Source organism: Lepisosteus oculatus, chromosome 14, assembly GCF_040954835.1.
Source record: "Lepisosteus oculatus isolate fLepOcu1 chromosome 14, fLepOcu1.hap2, whole genome shotgun sequence".
NCBI classification, from domain to species: domain Eukaryota; kingdom Metazoa; phylum Chordata; class Actinopteri; order Semionotiformes; family Lepisosteidae; genus Lepisosteus; species Lepisosteus oculatus.
In genome coordinates, this window is record NC_090709.1 from 38,923,390 (window position 1) to 38,942,090 (window position 18,701).

At 56.2% G+C, this 18,701-nt stretch overlaps 1 protein-coding gene and 1 long non-coding RNA gene across 2 annotated transcripts in view; one reads left to right on the forward strand and one right to left on the reverse strand.

Annotated features, from left to right (window-relative positions):
- The window catches only part of LOC107076155 (uncharacterized), a 118,356-nt gene that overhangs the window by 35,892 nt on the left and 63,763 nt on the right, over positions 1-18,701 (reverse strand). The window lies entirely within an intron of this gene.
- Positions 574-18,701, forward strand: part of LOC102684696 (collagen alpha-2(XI) chain-like) — a 57,065-nt gene continuing 38,937 nt past the window's right edge. The window contains exons 1-12 of the mRNA XM_069198941.1: positions 574-1,288; positions 8,584-8,745; positions 9,769-9,979; positions 13,132-13,294; positions 13,382-13,762; positions 13,980-14,171; positions 14,389-14,580; positions 14,636-15,085; positions 15,281-15,343; positions 15,443-15,667; positions 15,833-16,216; positions 18,184-18,444. Of these exons, the coding sequence (XP_069055042.1) occupies positions 1,168-1,288; positions 8,584-8,745; positions 9,769-9,979; positions 13,132-13,294; positions 13,382-13,762; positions 13,980-14,171; positions 14,389-14,580; positions 14,636-15,085; positions 15,281-15,343; positions 15,443-15,667; positions 15,833-16,216; positions 18,184-18,444 (2,805 nt within the window). The 5' untranslated portion in view covers positions 574-1,167. The remainder of the gene's footprint in view (positions 1,289-8,583; positions 8,746-9,768; positions 9,980-13,131; positions 13,295-13,381; positions 13,763-13,979; positions 14,172-14,388; positions 14,581-14,635; positions 15,086-15,280; positions 15,344-15,442; positions 15,668-15,832; positions 16,217-18,183; positions 18,445-18,701) is intronic.

Sequence of the window (18,701 nt, forward strand, 5' to 3'; positions counted from 1 at the left end):
TCTCTCTCTCTCCACGCACACACCCCCTCAGGTCTGTCACTCGTGTCTGTGTCTCTCTCTCTCTCCACGCACACACCCCCTCAGGTCTGTCACTCGTGTCTGTGTCTCTCTCTCTCTCCACGCACACACCCCCTCAGGTCTGTCACTCGAGTCTGTTTCTCTATCTCCACGCACACACCCCCTCAGGTCTGTCACTCGTGTCTGTGTCTCTCTCTCTCCACGCACACACCCACCTGCGAGTCTGCCTCTCTCTCTCCACGCACACACCCACCTGCGAGTCTGTCACTCTCTCTCTCCACGCACACACCCACCTGCGAGTCTGTGTCTCTCTCTCTCTCCACGCACACACCCTCCCTGCCAGGTTGGGAGAGAGAGAGAGGAGGAAGAGAGGAGAGAGGAGAGGAGGGAGTGTGGAAAGAGAGAGGAGAGAGGAGAGGAGAGAGAGAGGAGGGAGTGTGGAAAGAGAGAGGAGAGGGAAGGAGGGAGAGAGGAGGGAGTGTGGAAAGAGAGAGAGGAGGAAGAGAGGAGAGAGGAGGGAGAGAGGAGAGGAAGGAGGGAGGGGGAGAGGAGAGAGAGAGAGGGAGGAGGGGGGGTAGAGAGGGCAGAGAGAGAGAGGAGACAGGAGACAGGACGCCGGAGCGGGCAGAGCGGTTTTAAGTCTCTCTCCTCGCTGCCGGTCGCCAGCACACCTCCGCTCCATGGGCCAGTAGCGTCAGGCGCAGCAGCAGCAGCAGGAGCAGGAGCAGCAGGAGCAGCAGCATCACCCCGGCGTCCGGCCCGCGTCCCCCCCGGCCCCGCAGACACCCGAGCCGAGCCGCGCCGAGCCGAGCCGAGCCGGGACCGCACCGCACCGGACCGACCGCACCGGACCGGACCAGCAACTCTCGGCGCTCACTCGCTTCGTTTAGAAACGATACTAATAAACACCCCCCCCCCCCAAAAAAATAAAATAAATAAAATAAAAACAACTGGTCCTGCCGGAGCCTGCGGGAGAGGAGAGGAGAGGAGAGGGCGGACTGGACCGGTGAGAGGAGGAGACCCGCCCGGGAGGAGCCGGGCGTCGCGCCTCTCCCCTTCAGCCGGGAGACAGGACAGAGCAGGAGGAGACAGGGGACACGGACAGGGGACAAGGGGAGACAGGAGACGACGGGAGGAGACGACGCGGCGATGGGTTTTCCAGAAGGTTCCCGGCCGCGGCGGCGGCGGCGGCGGGAAGGGCTCGTGGCCCCGGCCCTGGCGCTCGCGGTGGCGCTCGCCCTCTGCCAGGCGGGGCCGGCGCGCGCGGCAGGTGAGTCCGTTTGTTTTGTTTGTTTGTTTGTTTGTTTGTTCGGTTTTTTTCTCTCAGATTCAAATTCAAACCGACACGGAGAAGACGCGCGCGCGCGCGGCGCGAGGCGCCCCGCTGAGGGGAGAGAGAGCCGTTAGAAACGGACTCCGGCTCCCAACACCCCGAAAGAAGAGAGGGAAAAAAAACCCCGTTTTTCAGCCTCTTTCGAACCGGACGAAAGTTGTTTGAGTGAAACTCTTTCGCTCCTCAGGCGTACGACCTGTAGCGCTCTTAAAAAAAAAAAACAACGACAAAAAAAAAAGAAAATGAAAGAACAGAAATAACAGCGTCGCGTCGCCCCCGCCGGGAGGAAAGCGAGGCAGGTTTGTGGCCCGGCCCGGTCCGGTTCGGGTGTGGGCGTGTGAAACTCCAGCTCGGACCCCGGTTCGGTCCGGCCCGGCCGGGTTCACCTCACCGGGGCAGAGAGAGAGAGAGAGAGAGAGAGGGGGGGACAGCCGGTCCCGGGTCCGAGGGGGTGTGTGTGTGTGTGTCTCCGGCTCGCTGTAGTTGACTCAATTTGTATTCATTTCTCCGTCTAACGGTCCGGACCTGTAACCGCCCTGACCGCCTCCCCCCCCCGACTCCGGGGTCCCCCCCTGTGGGCCCCCCCGGCCCGGGCGCCCCGGGGCCGGACGGAGGAGCCCCGGTCTGGCCCTCAGATCAAAGCCGCGCTGGGCAGCGAGGGAGGGAGGCACAGGGGGAGCGGCCGGGGCTCGGGGTGCCGGAGAGTTCACCCGCCCCCCGTCTTTACAGCCCCTTTACAAACGGGGGACCCCCCCCACAGTCCGGCCGGCTCGCGGCGCTCGTTTCCCGGCGGTGACCCCCACTTTCCAGCCGGAGAGGACCCCCCCATACAAGCTCACACGTACTGTATCTATGAATATCGGCGGCCCCGCTGAGGGCCGACTGCTCGCTAATGGTCTTGCAGTCATTAGTTGACCCCCCCTGCGGTCACACACCGGCCGGTATCGGGGGGGGGGGGGGGGGGGGCAGGGTCACAGGGTGACGCGACACCCCGCTTCCCCGGCGGCTCGGCTGGGTCCCGGGCGGGCAGGATGGGATCGATCACCCGATCAGTCGGTCGATCGATCAGCCGGACTGCTGCCCCCTGACCCGGAACCCCGGCGCGGTGCCGGTTCGGCGGGGGGTCGGTGCGGGCTCCGAGTTTGCCGTCCCGAGTGGGCCTCTGGGTTTGTTTTGGCGGAGGCGATCCTGCGGTCTGGGCGGCGAGCGGCTTCGTGATGAATGGGCCGTTTATGCGGGCAGGGCGGGTCCGAGTCCAGGACTGTCTGAGCTGCTTCAGGGCGGACTGGAGCTCCTCGGCCTCCCTGGCGCTGACCCTGACCTGGAGAGAGAGACGGGACTGTCCCAGTTCCAGTGCTGTAATGGAAATGGCACGGCCTGTGCTCTTCTGGGCTGGACTGGGCTGTGGTGGACTGTGCTGTGGTGGATTGGACTGTGATGTACTGGACTGTGCTGTAATGGAAATGGCATGGCCTGTGCTCTCCTGGGCTGGACTGGGCTGTGGTGGACTTTGATGTACTGGACCGGGCTGTGCTGTGGTGGACTGTGCTGTGTTGTACCGGGCTGTGATGTACTGGACTGTATTGTGATGGACTGGACTGTGTTGTGATGCGCTGGACTGTGCTGTGATGTACTGGACTGTGCTGTGATGGACTGGACTATGATGTACTGGACTGTGCTGTGATGAACTGGACTGTGATGTACTGGACTATGTTGTGATGCGCTGGACTGTGCTGTGATGGACTGGACTGTGATGTACTGGATTGGACTGTGCTGTGATGGACTGTGCTGTGATGAACTGGACTGTGATGTACTGGACTATGTTGTGATGTACTGGACTGTGCTGTGATGGACTGGACTGTGATGTACTGGACTGTGCTGTGATGAACTGGACTGTGATGTACTGGACTGTGCTGTGATGGACTGGACTATGCTGTGATGAACTGGACTGTGATGTACTGGACTGTGCTGTGATGCGCTGGACTGTGCTGTGATGTACTGGACTGTGCTGTGATGAACTGGACTGTGATGTACTGGACTGTGCTGTGATGCGCTGGACTGTGCTGTGATGGACTGGACTGTATTGGGCTATGTTGTGGTGGACTGGACTGTGTTGTACTGTACTGTGCAGTGCTGGACTGTGATGTACTGGACTGTGCTGTGGTGGAGTGGACTGTGTTGTACCGGGCTGTGCTGTGGTGGACTGTGCTGTGGTGGACAATGCTGTACTGGGCTGTGCTGTGGTGGACTGGACTGTGCTGTGCTGCGGTGTACTGGACAGTGTTGTGGTGGACTGTGCAGTGCTGGACGGTGCTGGACTGTGCTGGACTACACTGTGCTGTACTTTAGTGGACTTTGTTGTGCTGTGCTGGACTGTGCTGTACTGGGCTGTGCTGTGGTGTACTGGACAGTGCTGTGCTGGACAGTTCTGTGCTGGACTGTGCTGTGCTGTACTGGACAGTTCTGTGCTGGACTGTGCTGTGCTGTACTGGACAGTGCTGTACTGGACAGTGCTGTGCTGGACTGTGCTATACTGGCAGTCCCAGTGCTCAGCCTGATGAGAGGCCTGTCGCTAGCTCTCTGATGTGATTGACCTCTCGTGCTTGGACCCCGGAGTTGCTGACCACGAGCAGCGGGGTGAAATGAGGACCCCCCTCCCGCGCTGAGAGGGCCTGGGCCCTGGGCTCTCCTGCCTGGGCGCTGTGGCGGCAGACACACACCTGCCTGAATGGAGACATTGACTGGTGCACGGCGAGGGCGGGTGAGGGCGGGGACATGGCGTATGAAAGCTGGGCTTGTTGCTGTGAAAGCACTCCTTTAGGAGACCCCCCTCCCCCTGGACGCGCACGTCTGACGTGGGAGCCGTGAGGCTGGTTTCAGTGTGCTCGGCTCTGAAAGAGCGGTCTGTCTCTGCCCCTGTGTCTCCTTCTGCCCCTGCCTCTGTCTCTGTTATTGTCTCTGCCCCTGCCCCTGCCTCTGTCTCTGTCTCTGTCATTGTCTCTGCCCCTGTGTCTCCTTCTGCCCCTGCCTCTGCCCCTGTCACTGTCTCTGCCCACTGTCTCTGCCCCTACCCCTGCCTCCTGTCATTGTCTCTGCCCCTGCCCCTGGCCCTGCCTCTGTCTCTGCCCCTGTCTCTGTCTCTGCCCCTGCCTCTGTCTCTGCCCCTGTCACTGTCTCTGTCTCTGTGTCTCCCTCTGCCCCTGCCTCTCCATCTCTCTGTCTCTGGCCCTGCCTGTCAGTCAGCCAGTCAGTGAGGCGAAGGGAGCTCAGTGAATGGAGCTACTGTGTGACTGAGTGCCAGCTCTGACCCCGCTCTCCACGTGTGTGTGTGTGAGTGAGCAGGTTCTGCCTGCGTGGGCCGGTGTGTGAGTGAGAGTGTGTGTCTGTGGGCTCTACGCAGCAGTGCTCAACAGTGGTCCGTTAAGACGGAGCAGACAGACAGAGAGAGAGAGAAAGAGTTTGTCTAGTTTCACAGCTGCTGCACTCTGACTGGCTCTCCCTCCCTCTCCCTCTGCCTCGTTCCTGGAATACCTCGCTTCCCTCAGGAATGTAGCTCCCACAGGGCTGTCACCTGAGCCTGCCTGCCCTCCTTTCTGTCTCCTCGTCCCCGTCCCCCTCTCTCCTGTCAGCTCCTGTGCTTGCCTGAGACACGAACCAGAAATTGCAGAGGTGGAAACTGCAGGGAAGGGCATTTCAAACTGGGAACAGGAGCTCGGAATTACACAGAGGGGGGTGGGGGTGTGGAACAAGCTGCCCAGCCCTGTTGTTGAAGCCGATACCCTGGCTTTTCTCCAGACACAGCTGGGTGAGCTCCTCCAGTCAGGACAGGAGGCTCTACTGTACACAGAGGGGGGTGGGGGTGGGGAACAAGCTGCCCGGCCCTGTGGTTTCATTTTAGATTGCACTTTTGTCCTCTGGTTGATGATTCACTGTTGATTCTGAAGAAATCGTCTGGGTTGTCAGTATCATGTCCCCTTGTAGTTTTCTTGCTTCTCGACTAAAAATGTTCAGTTCCTCCAGTCTGTCAGTGTGGGACACTCCCTCCAGACTGAAGAGACTCAGTTCCCTCAGCCTGTCAGTGTGGGACACTCCCTTCAGACTGAAGAGACTCAGTTCCCTGAGCCTGTCAGTATGGGACACTCCCTTCAGACTGAAGAGACTCAGTTCCTCCAGCCTGTCAGTGTGGGACACTCCCTCCAGACTGAAGAGACTCAGTTCCTCCAGCCTGTCAGTGCGGGACACTCCCTTCAGACTGAAGAGAGTCAGTTCCTATAGTGTGGTTCACCTCTTCTCCTCCCTGAATGTACCTGCCTGCTCTTCTCTGGACTGATTCCAGTGCAGCAGTACACTGTATAATCTGTATAATTGCCCCACTGTTCTTCTAGAGGGCTGGGCTGCAGCTCTTCATTATAGTTTTGATGAGTCTCTGTCTCTCCTAGAACAGGAATTAAATGGCAGACAAATGTGTTGCCTCGAAACCCACTCATTAGCATGGATAAACGATGATTAAGAGGGAACGAGCGTGCTGGGACGCCGGTTGGGTGGCAGTTCATGGCGTTGTGAAAGGTCTGTGCGGCTCTGTGCTCCTCGCTGTCTTGGGCTTAGGGTGTGTTTGGAATGAGGCAGGAGCAGGGCTGGGGTTCAGGAGAGAGATACCTGCCGCAGGGCTCCTTTCACTGTCTTTCAAATGAGCCTCTGAGAATTACACTCTTTCAGTCAAGAGTGTGTGTGCCCTGTGTCTGCTGTGTGAGAGTGTGTGCTCTGTGTCTGCTGTGTGAGAGTGTGTCCTGTGTCTGCTGTGTGAGAGTGTGTGTGCTCTGTGTCTGCTGTGTGAGAGTGTGTCCTGTGTCTGCTGTGTGAGAGTGTGTGTGCTCTGTGTCTGCTGTGTGAGAGTGTGTCCTGTGTCTGCTGTGTGAGAGTGTGTGTGCTCTGTGTCTGCTGTGTGAGAGTGTGTCCTGTGTCTGCTGTGTGAGAGTGTGTGTGTGTGTGCTCTGTGTCTGCTGTGGGAGAGTGTGTGTGCTCTGTGTCTTCAGTGTGTTTGTGTCCTGTGTCTGCTGTGTGAGGCTGTGTGTGTCCTATGTCTGCTGTGTGAGAGTGTGTGTGCTCTGTGTCTGCTGTGTGAGAAAGTGTCTGCTGTGGCTGCTGTGTGAGAAAGTGTCTGCTGTGTCTGCTGTGTGTGTTCTGTGAGAGTGTCTGCTGTGTGTCTGCTGTGTCTGCTGTGTGTGTTCTGTGAGAGTGTCTGCTGTGTGTCTGCTGTGTGTGTTCTGTGAGAGTGTCTGCTGTGTGTCTGCTGTGTGTGCTGTGTGTGTTCTGTGAGAGTGTCTGCTGTGTGTCTGCTGTGTCTGCTGTGTGTGTTCTGTGAGAGTGTCTGCTGTGTGTCTGCTGTGTCTGCTGTGTGTGTTCTGTGAGAGTGTCTGCTGTGTGTCTGCTGTGTCTGCTGTGTGTGTTCTGTGAGAGTGTCTGCTGTGTGTCTGCTGTGTGTGCTGTGTGTGTTCTGTGAGAGTGTCTGCTGTGTGTCTGCTGTGTCTGCTGTGTGTGTTCTGTGAGAGTGTCTGCTGTGTGTCTGCTGTGTCTGCTGTGTGTGTTCTGTGAGAGTGTCTGCTGTGTGTCTGCTGTGTCTGCTGTGTGTGTTCTGTGCTCCTGATCTGACTTGTGTCTCCGAGAGCTCGCTGTGTTTCTGAGCTGGAAGGCTGCAGTGACACGTCGCACAGGCCTGCTGGTACACATGTCTGTCGGCCCCGAGCGCAGCTCGTTAGCAGAGAGTAATCAGCTGTGTAATCAGCCACTGCTGGTGTGCGGCCTGTCATTTAGCACTGCCCAGGGTAAACACACTGTGAACACCGAGGCACCCAGATAATCACAGCCCCTCAGAGAGCTGCGCTCACCCACACTGAGAGTGAGAGGGTGAGAGGGTGAGAGGTAGGATCAGAAAGACAGGCAGTGAGATGGAGTGTGTGGGTCCATAGAGACAGCTGCTCTGTGAGAGAATATTTACACTCCTCTTGTTGACTGTCAGGGGTCAGAGGTCACCACTGTGGGATATTTGCGTACTGCTGGTGTTTACCACAGCTGTGTGAAGATTATGGAGTAATCTAGAGAGGAAGGGTAGTTTGTTTTAATGGGGCATTTCCCATGCAGTGTTCATGTACTGGAGTGTCCAGTCAGTGTGTCTGTATGAACCCCTCTCTCTCTCAGTGCAGTGTTCATGTACTGGAGTGTCCAGTCAGTGTGTGTGTATGAACCCCTCTCTCTCAGTACAGTGTTCATGTACTGGAGTGTCCAGTCAGTGTGTCTGTATGAACCCCTCTCTCTCTCAGTGCAGTGTTCATGTACTGGAGTGTCCAGTCAGTGTGTGTGTGTATGAACCCCTCTCTCTCTCAGTGCAGTGTTCATGTACTGGAGTGTCCAGTCAGTGTGTCTGTATGAACCCCTCTCTCTCTCAGTGCAGTGTTCATGTACTGGAGTGTCCAGTCAGTGTGTGTATGAACCCCTCTCTCTCTCAGTGCAGTGTTCATGTACTGGAGTGTCCAGTCAGTGTGTGTGTATGAACCCCTCTCTCTCTCAGTGCAGTGTTCATGTACTGGAGTGTCCAGTCAGTGTGTGTGTATGAACCCCTCTCTCTCTCAGTGCAGTGTTCGTGTACTGGAGTGTCCAGTCAGTGTGTCTGTATGAACCCCTCTCTCTCTCAGTGCAGTGTTCATGTACTGGAGTGTCCAGTCAGTGTGTGTGTATGAACCCCTCTCTCTCTCAGTGCAGTGTTCATGTACTGGAGTGTCCAGTCAGTGTGTCTGTGTGAAACCCTCTCTCTCTCAGTGCAGTGTTCATGTACTGGAGTGTCCAGTCAGTGTGTCTGTATGAACCCCTCTCTCTCTCAGTGCAGTGTTCATGTACTGGAGTGTCCAGTCAGTGTGTCTGTGTGAACCCCTCTCTCTCTCAGTGCAGTGTTGATGTACTGGAGTGTCCAGTCAGCGTGTCTGTATGAACCCCTCTCTCTCTCAGTGCAGTGTTCATGTACTGGAGTGTCCAGTCAGGGTGTGTGTATGAACCCCTCTCTCTCAGTGCAGTGTTCATGTACTGGAGTGTCCAGTCAGTGTGTCTGTATGAACCCCTCTCTCTCTCAGTGCAGTGTTCATGTACTGGAGTGTCCAGTCAGTGTGTCTGTATGAACCCCTCTCTCTCTCAGTGCAGTGTTAGTGTACTGGAGTGTATTAACCCCTCTCTCTCTCTCTCAGATCCAGTAGATGTCTTGAAGGTGCTCCAGCTGCCCTCTCTGCCTGAGGGGGTGAAGAAAGTGACTGGGTTCTGCTCCAGTCGGCGGTCTGGTCCTGCTGACCAGGCCTACCGGATCTCCAAACAGGCGCAGATCAGCGCCCCCACGAAGCAGCTCTTCTCAGGTACCGCGTCTCTCCCCGTACCCCTGGGGTTCAGAACTCGGGCTGGCAGGAAGGCTGCCTGTGGCCAGGAGCCCAGTACAGGCTGTGGGCAGAGGGCGCCCTCTTGTGGACGAGACGCGCTCACTGTGCCGGAGCTTGTATCCAGCACTCCTTTCTCTAGGCTGCTTCTTCACAGTCGGGGTCACAGCACGCAGCGGGGCACGGGACACTACCACACACTCTGTGTCTGTCTCTCTGCAGCGAGACAGCAAGATCAGTCTCACTATTACTGAGTCTGTCTTTTCAGTAAGCTGCCTCTCTGCGTCTCTCGGAGTCTGACGTTTTAGTGACTTGTCAGCCTGTCTCTCTCTGTATCTCTGCAGTCAGTCGCCTGTCAGTTCAGTTCAAGGTGCTTTACTGGTGTGAAATCAGTACAGTCAGTGTTGCCACAGCAAAACACATACAGTTAACATGGAACACAGAGCTGCAGACATTTACAGTACAGACACGGTCCTCCGGTCTCTCCATCTAGACAGGAGCAGGACTGGGAGACAGGCTCTGTCCCAGTGTATCTGTCCCAGTGCAGTAGGAAGTGCACCTCTGTCTCTATTTCTCCCCGCTGGCAGTGGGAGCACAGCCTGTCCTGTCTGGGCAGCCAGGTCTGCCTGTGTCCAGTGTGTGTGTCCAGGCTGTGGTCACTGAGCCTGTCCTCTCTGGACAGCCAGGTCTGCCTGTGTCCAGTGTGTGTGTCCAGGCTGTGGTCACTGAGCCTGTCCTCTCTGGACAGCCAGGTCTGCCTGTGTCCAGGCTGTGGTCACTGAGCCTGTCCCCTCTGGGCAGCCAGGTCTGCCTGTGTCCAGTGTGTGTGTCCAGTCTGTGGTCACTGAGCCTGTCCTCTCTGGGCAGCCAGGTCTGCTGTGTCCAGTGTGTGTGTCCAGGCTGTGGTCACTGAGCCTGTCCTCTCTGGGCAGCCAGGTCTGCTGTGTCCAGTGTGTGTGTCCAGGCTGTGGTCACTCTCCTGTCTCTGTCTCCCTCTGTCCGCAGGCCGTTTCCCTGAGAACTTCTCCATCATGGCGCTGGTGAAGGCCCAGGCGGACCTGCAGGCCTTCCTGCTGTCGGTGTACAGCGAGCAGGGCGTGCAGCAGCTGGGCGTGGAGCTGGGCCGCTCACCCGTCTTCCTGTACGAGGACCAGACGGGCCGCCCCGCGCCCGAGGACTACCCGCTGTTCCGGGGCATCAACCTGGCCGACGGCAAGTCAGTACTGAGAGTCCCCACTGCGAGTGTGTGAGAGAGAGCGTGTGTGTGTGTGTGTGTGTGTGTGTGAGTGTGTGTGTGTGTGAGAGGACCAGACGGGCTGGAGAGAGTGCAAGAGTGTGTGTGTGTCTGAGAGTGTGTGAGAGTGTGTATGTGTGTGTGAGTGAGAATGTGTGAGAGTGTATGAGTGTATGTGAGAATGTGCATGAGTGTGCGTGAGAGAGTGTGTGTATGAGAGTGCGAGTGGCAAGTGTGCATGAATGTGAGAGAGTGTGCATGGGAGTCTGAGTGTGTGTATCAGTGTGTGTGAATTTGATAGAGTGTGTGAGTGTGCAAGTGTGAATCAAAGAGTGTGTGTGTGAGTGTCTCAGTTCTGTCTGAGCTGCGTGTTTGAGTGTGTGTTGTGTGTGTGAGAGCTGTAATAGTTCTGTCTGAGTGTGTGTTGTGTGTGTGAGAGCTGTAATAGTTCTGTCTGAGTGTGTGTTGTGTGTGTGAGAGCTGTAATAGTTCTGTCTGAGTGTGTGTTGTGTGTGTGAGAGCTGTAATAGTTCTGTCTGAGTGTGTGTTGTGTTGTGTGTGTGAGAACTGTAATAGTTCTGTCTGAGTGTGTGTTGTGTGTGTGAGAGCTGTAATAGTTCTGTCTGAGTGTGTGTTGTGTGTGTGTGAGAGCTGTAATAGTTCTGTCTGAGTGTGTGTTGTGTGTGTGAGAGCTGTAATAGTTCTGTCTGAGTGTGTGTTGTGTGTGTGAGAGCTGTAATAGTTCTGTCTGAGTGTGTGTTGTGTTGTGTGTGTGAGAGCTGTAATAGTTCTGTCTGAGTGTGTGTTGTGTGTGTGAGAGCTGTAATAGTTCTGTCTGAGTGTGTGTTGTGTGTGAGAGCTGTAATAGTTCTGTCTGAGTGTGTGTTGTGTGTGTGTGTGAGAGCTGTAATAGTTCTGTCTGAGTGTGTGTTGTGTGTGTGAGAGCTGTAATAGTTCTGTCTGAGTGTGTGTTGTGTGTGAGAGCTGTAATAGTTCTGTCTGAGTGTGTGTTGTGTGTGTGAGAGCTGTAATAGTTCTGTCTGAGTGTGTGTTGTGTTGTGTGTGTGAGAGCTGTAATAGTTCTGTCTGAGTGTGTGTTGTGTGTGAGAGCTGTAATAGTTCTGTCTGAGTGTGTGTTGTGTTGTGTGTGAGAGCTGTAATAGTTCTGTCTGAGTGTGTGTTGTGTGTGTGTGAGAGCTGTAATAGTTCTGTCTGAGTGTGTGTTGTGTTGTGTGTGTGTGTGAGAGCTGTAATAGTTCTGTCTGAGTGTGTGTTGTGTGTGTGAGAGCTGTAATAGTTCTGTCTGAGTGTGTGTTGTGTTGTGTGTGTGAGAGCTGTAATAGTTCTGTCTGAGTGTGTGTTGTGTGTGTGTGAGAGCTGTAATAGTTCTGTCTGAGTGTGTGTTGTGTGTGTGAGAGCTGTAATAGTTCTGTCTGAGTGTGTGTTGTGTGTGTGAGAGCTGTAATAGTTCTGTCTGAGTGTGTGTTGTGTTGTGTGTGTGAGAACTGTAATAGTTCTGTCTGAGTGTGTGTTGTGTGTGTGAGAGCTGTAATAGTTCTGTCTGAGTGTGTGTTGTGTGTGTGTGAGAGCTGTAATAGTTCTGTCTGAGTGTGTGTTGTGTGTGTGAGAGCTGTAATAGTTCTGTCTGAGTGTGTGTTGTGTGTGTGAGAGCTGTAATAGTTCTGTCTGAGTGTGTGTTGTGTTGTGTGTGTGAGAGCTGTAATAGTTCTGTCTGAGTGTGTGTTGTGTGTGTGAGAGCTGTAATAGTTCTGTCTGAGTGTGTGTTGTGTGTGAGAGCTGTAATAGTTCTGTCTGAGTGTGTGTTGTGTGTGTGTGTGAGAGCTGTAATAGTTCTGTCTGAGTGTGTGTTGTGTGTGTGAGAGCTGTAATAGTTCTGTCTGAGTGTGTGTTGTGTGTGAGAGCTGTAATAGTTCTGTCTGAGTGTGTGTTGTGTGTGTGAGAGCTGTAATAGTTCTGTCTGAGTGTGTGTTGTGTTGTGTGTGTGAGAGCTGTAATAGTTCTGTCTGAGTGTGTGTTGTGTGTGAGAGCTGTAATAGTTCTGTCTGAGTGTGTGTTGTGTTGTGTGTGAGAGCTGTAATAGTTCTGTCTGAGTGTGTGTTGTGTGTGTGTGAGAGCTGTAATAGTTCTGTCTGAGTGTGTGTTGTGTTGTGTGTGTGTGTGAGAGCTGTAATAGTTCTGTCTGAGTGTGTGTTGTGTGTGTGAGAGCTGTAATAGTTCTGTCTGAGTGTGTGTTGTGTTGTGTGTGTGAGAGCTGTAATAGTTCTGTCTGAGTGTGTGTTGTGTGTGTGTGAGAGCTGTAATAGTTCTGTCTGAGTGTGTGTTGTGTGTGTGAGAGCTGTAATAGTTCTGTCTGAGTGTGTGTTGTGTGTGTGAGAGCTGTAATAGTTCTGTCTGAGTGTGTGTTGTGTGTGTGTGAGAGCTGTAATAGTTTTGTCTGAGTGTGTGTTGTGTTGTGTGTGTGTGTGAGAGCTGTAATAGTTCTGTCTGAGTGTGTGTTGTGTGTGTGTGAGAGCTGTAATAGTTCTGTCTGAGTGTGTATTGTGTTGTGTGTGTGTGTGAGAGCTGTAATAGTTCTGTCTGAGTGTGTGTTGTGTGTGAGAGCTGTAATAGTTCTGTCTGAGTGTGTGTTGTGTGTGTGAGAGCTGTAATAGTTCTGTCTGAGTGTGTGTTGTGTGTGTGAGAGCTGTAATAGTTCTGTCTGAGTGTGTGTTGTGTGTGTGTGAGAGCTGTAATAGTTCTGTCTGAGTGTGTGTTGTGTGTGAGAGCTGTAATAGTTCTGTCTGAGTGTGTGTTGAGTTGTGTGTGTGAGAGCTGTAATAGTTCTGTCTGAGTGTGTGTTGTGTTGTGTGTGAGAGCTGTAATAGTTCTGTCTGAGTGTGTGTTGTGTGTGAGAGCTGTAATAGTTCTGTCTGAGTGTGTGTTGTGTGTGTGTGTGAGAGCTGTAATAGTTCTGTCTGAGTGTGTGTTGTGTGTGAGAGCTGTAATAGTTCTGTCTGAGTGTGTGTTGTGTGTGTGTGAGAGCTGTAATAGTTCTGTCTGAGAGTGTGTTGTGTGTGTTGTGTGTGAGAGCTGTAATGTACAGTGTGGGCGCTGTTCCTCCTCCCCGCCTGCAGGTGGCACCGCATCGCTCTCTCCGTGCAGCAGAAGAAAGTCACGCTCATCCTGGACTGCAAGAAGCGCGTGACCAAGCCCCTCCCGCGCGGAGACCGCCCCGCCGTCGACGTCAACGGCATCACGCTCTTCGGCGCCCGGCTGCTGGACGAGGAGGTCTTCCAGGTGGGCGGGCCATCGGGCTGTTCGGGGGACCCCTGGGGCGCCCTGTCTGCTGGGGGCCGCGCTGACCCGCCTGCCTCCTGATTTCAGGGTGACATCCAGCAGCTGCTGATCGCCTCCGACCCCCAGGCGGCCTTCGACTACTGCGAGCACTACAGCCCCGACTGCGACACCCCGCTGCCCAGCACCCAGGCACAGGAGCCCAGCAGCCCTGTGAGTAACTCACACTCTCCTCACACTCTCCACACACTCTCCTCACACTCTCCACACTACTGCGAGCACTACAGCCCCGACTGTGACACCCCGCTGCCCAGCACCCAGGCACAGGAGCCCAGCAGCCCTGTGAGTAACTCACACTCTCCTCACACTCTCCACACACTCTCCTCACACTCTCCACACTACTGCGAGCACTACAGCCCCGACTGTGACACCCCGCTGCCCAGCACCCAGGCACAGGAGCCCAGCAGCCCTGTGAGTAACTCACACCCTCCTCACACTCTCCTCACACCCTCCTCACACCCTCCTCACACTCTCCACACTACTGCGAGCACTACAGCCCCGACTGTGACACCCCGCTGCCCAGCACCCAGGCACAGGAGCCCAGCAGCCCTGTGAGTAACTCACACCCTCCTCACACTCTCCTCACACCCTCCTCACACCCTCCTCACACTCTCCACACTACTGCGAGCACTACAGCCCCGACTGCGACACCCCGCTGCCCAGCACCCAGGCACAGGAGCCCAGCAGCCCTGTGAGTAACTCACACTCTCCTCACACTCTCCTCACACCCTCCTCACACTCTCCACACTACTGCGAGCACTACAGCCCCGACTGCGACACCCCGCTGCCCAGCACCCAGGCACAGGAGCCCAGCAGCCCTGTGAGTAACTCACACTCTCCTCACACTCTCCTCACACTCTCCTCACACTCTCCTCACACTCTCCACACTACTGCGAGCACTACAGCCCCGACTGCGACACCCCGCTGCCCAGCACCCAGGCACAGGAGCCCAGCAGCCCTGTGAGTAACTCACACTCTCCTCACACTCTCCTCACACTCTCCTCACACTCTCCTCACACTCTACACACTACTGCGAGCACTACAGCCCCGACTGCGACACCCCGCTGCCCAGCACCCAGGCACAGGAGCCCAGCAGCCCTGTGAGTAACTCACACTCTCCTCACACTCTCCTCACACTCTCCTCACACTCTCCACACTACTGCGAGCACTACAGCCCCGACTGCGACACCCCGCTGCCCAGCACCCAGGCACAGGAGCCCAGCAGCCCTGTGAGTAACTCACACTCTCCTCACACTCTCCTCACACTCTCCACACTACTGCGAGCACTACAGCCCCGACTGCGACACCCCGCTGCCCAGCACCCAGGCACAGGAGCCCAGCAGCCCTGTGAGTAACTCACACTCTCCTCACACTCTCCTCACACTCTCCTCACACTCTCCACACTACTGCGAGCACTACAGCCCCGACTGCGACACCCCGCTGCCCAGCACCCAGGCACAGGAGCCCAGCAGCCCTGTGAGTAACTCACACTCTCCTCACACTCTCCTCACACTCTCCTCACACTCTCCACACTACTGCGAGCACTACAGCCCCGACTGCGACACCCCGCTGCCCAGCACCCAGGCACAGGAGCCCAGCAGCCCTGTGAGTAACTCACACTCTCCTCACACTCTCCTCACACTCTCCTCACACTCTACACACTACTGCGAGCACTACAGCCCCGACTGCGACACCCCGCTGCCCAGCACCCAGGCACAGGAGCCCAGCAGCCCTGTGAGTAACTCACACTCTCCTCACACTCTCCTCACACTCTACACACTACTGCGAGCACTACAGCCCCGACTGCGACACCCCGCTGCCCAGCACCCAGGCACAGGAGCCCAGCAGCCCTGTGAGTAACTCACACTCTCCACACACTCTCCACACACTCTCCACACACTCTCCTCACACTCTCCACACTACTGCGAGCACTACAGCCCCGACTGCGACACCCCGCTGCCCAGCACCCAGGCACAGGAGCCCAGCAGCCCTGTGAGTAACTCACACCCTCCTCACACTCTCCTCACACTCTCCTCACACTCTCCACACACTCTCCTCACACCCTCCTCACACTCTCCACACTACTGCGAGCACTACAGCCCCGACTGCGACACCCCGCTGCCCAGCACCCAGGCACAGGAGCCCAGCAGCCCTGTGAGTAACTCACACTCTCCTCACACTCTCCTCACACTCTCCTCACACTCTCCTCACACTCTCCACACACTCTCCACACACTCTCCACACTACTGCGAGCACTACAGCCCCGACTGCGACACCCCGCTGCCCAGCACCCAGGCACAGGAGCCCAGCAGCCCTGTGAGTAACTCACACTCTCCTCACACTCTCCTCACACCCTCCTCACACCCTCCACACACTCTCCTCACACTCTCCACACTACTGCGAGCACTACAGCCCCGACTGCGACACCCCGCTGCCCAGCACCCAGGCACAGGAGCCCAGCAGCCCTGTGAGTAACTCACACTCTCCTCACACTCTCCACACACTCTCCTCACACCCTCCTCACACTCTCCACACTACTGCGAGCACTACAGCCCCGACTGCGACACCCCGCTGCCCAGCACCCAGGCACAGGAGCCCAGCAGCCCTGTGAGTAACTCACACTCTCCTCACACTCTCCTCACACTCTCCTCACACTCTCCACACTACTGCGAGCACTACAGCCCCGACTGCGACACCCCGCTGCCCAGCACCCAGGCACAGGAGCCCAGCAGCCCTGTGAGTAACTCACACTCTCCTCACACTCTCCTCACACTCTCCTCACACTCTCCACACTACTGCGAGCACTACAGCCCCGACTGCGACACCCCGCTGCCCAGCACCCAGGCACAGGAGCCCAGCAGCCCTGTGAGTAACTCACACTCTCCACACACTCTCCTCACACTCTCCTCACACTCTCCACACTACTGCGAGCACTACAGACTGCACACACACTCTGGACACACTGTCCTCACACCGTACACAGACTACAGGCGCAGGAGAGTAGCGACTCTGCGCTGTCCTGTCCACACGCTGTGTGTAGCGCTGCAGTGACCTCATCCCACACACACCCTGACCTGCCTGGAACTCCTTCTGTCATCAAAGTACGGTTCGCCTTTTCTCAACCGGGCGCAGTTTATATCCGTCCTCTCTGTGTCCTCCTGTCATGTGCTGCGATTGGAGTTTAGATCATGCAAATGATTGATGGGTTCAGCATCATGGCGATGAGTAGATACACACAGAAGGGCTGTGATTGGGGATGAGTAGATACACACAGAAGGGCTGTGATTGGGGATGAGTAGATACACACAGAAGGGCTGTGATTGGGGATGAGTAGATACACACAGAAGGGCTGTGATTGGGGATGAGTAGATACACACAGAAGGGCTGTGATTGGGGATGAGTAGATACACACAGAAGGGCTGTGATTGGCGATGAGTAGATACACACAGAAGGGCTGTGATTGGCGATGAGTAGATACACACAGAAGGGCTGTGATTGGCTGTTAGCTGCTGCGGTGCTGTGATTGGATGACGTGATTGTCTATGTTGTGAATGATGCTGATGAGGATTGAGACACAGGAAATGACAGAGGGATACAGAGACACCGGATATAATCTCACTGCCCTCTCACCCTCCGGGGGGAGACACTGAGCAGGTAACGAAGGACTGGGAGCAGAGAGACAGAGAGAGGCTCTTGCACCAGGAGAGTTTAAACAGGAAACTCCTCTCTCCCCATCCTGCTCTCCTTCTCTCTGTCTCTCCATCACCCTGGCATCGCTGTCACCACACGCTGTCACGTCATGTCCTGCACTGTCGCTATCATTGTCGTATCATTGTCATGTCATTGTCGTATCATTGTCATGTCATTGTCATGTCATTGTCATGTCATTGTCGCTGTGAGGTGTGCGCTGGCCTGTACTGCGGAGTCTGTGGTCAGACAGCACTGAGCTGAGAGAGAGAGGGCAGTGCGTCTGTGTGCAACACTGTGGCTGTGTCAGTGTGCGTGCGTCAGTGTGTGTGTGGTGTGTGAAAGTGTGTGTGTGCGTGCTTCAGTGTGTGTGGTGTGCGTCAGTGTGCGTGTGTCAGTGTGTGTGTTGTGTGCATCAGTGTGCGTGCGTGTGTGTGTGTGGTGTGTGTGCATCAGTGTGTGTGTGGTGTGTGGTGTGTGTGTGTGGTGTGTGAAAGTGTGTGCGTCAGTGTGTGTTGTGTGTGTGTGTGCGTCAGTGTGTGTGTGGTGTGTGAAAGTGTGTGCGTCAGTGTGTGTTGTGTGTGTGTGCGTCAGTGTGTGTGTGGTGTGCGTCAGTGTGTGTGCGTCAGTGTGTGTGTGGTGTGCGTCAGTGTGTGTGTGGGGTGTGAAAGTGTGTGTGCGTCAGTGTGTGTGTGGTGTGTGAAAGTGTGTGCGTCAGTGTGTGTTGTGTGTGTGTGCGTCAGTGTGTGTGTGGTGTGCGTCAGTGTGTGTGTGGGGTGTGAAAGTGTGTGTGCGTCAGTGTGTGTGTGGTGTGTGAAAGTTGTGTGTGTGGTGTGTGAAAGTTGTGTGCGTCAGTGTGTGTGTGGTGTGCGTCAGTGTGTGTGTGGGGTGTGAAAGTGTGTGTGCGTCAGTGTGTGTGTGGTGTGTGAAAGTGTGTGCGTCAGTGTGTGTGTGGTGTGTGTCAGTGTGTGTGTGGTGTGTGTGTCAGTGTGTGTGGTGTGTGTGCGTCAGTGTGCCAGCCCAGTGGTGTCTGACCAGTCTCGCCAGCCCCAGTCACAGAGCCTCTCTCTGGCAGTCACGCCCATGTCTCTCTCTCCTGTCCTGTCACCTGAACACCCCACCCCACCCCACCCCACCCGCCGCAGAAGAGCAAGAGCGCCAAGCCCCCCGCGCCCAAGCCCAGCAGGCCCCTCAACGTCAAGAGCCTGCACTCCCAGAAGCCCCCGTTCCCCACCAAGAGGTCGCCCCCGCCTGCCCCCCAAAAGACGGCCGCCGCCAAGACCCCCAAGGCCAAGGTGGTGGCGGGCAAGGGCAAGGCGGAGAAGAAGGCCCTGCCCCCCTTCAACAAGACGCCCGCCAAGCCCGCCAAGCCCGCCAAGAAGAGGCCGGGCAACGGCTACCAGCAGGTACAGACGGGCGGCCCGCGGCGGCGCGCTCCCTCTCCCTCTCCCTCCCCCTCCCTCTCGCGCTTCCCTCACGACATCAGGCCATCATCGCCAGCGGCCCCGGCGGCGGCCATGAAGACGTTACCGCGCGGCTAACGCTCCTCATCCCGCCGGCCGGCGGCGCGCCCCAGTCCTTCTCCAGCCCTCGGTGTCTCCGGGGTTTTCCACAGAGCTCCCAGCCTGCCTGAGCCGCGCTGCGAGAGACCCTCTCCGTCTCT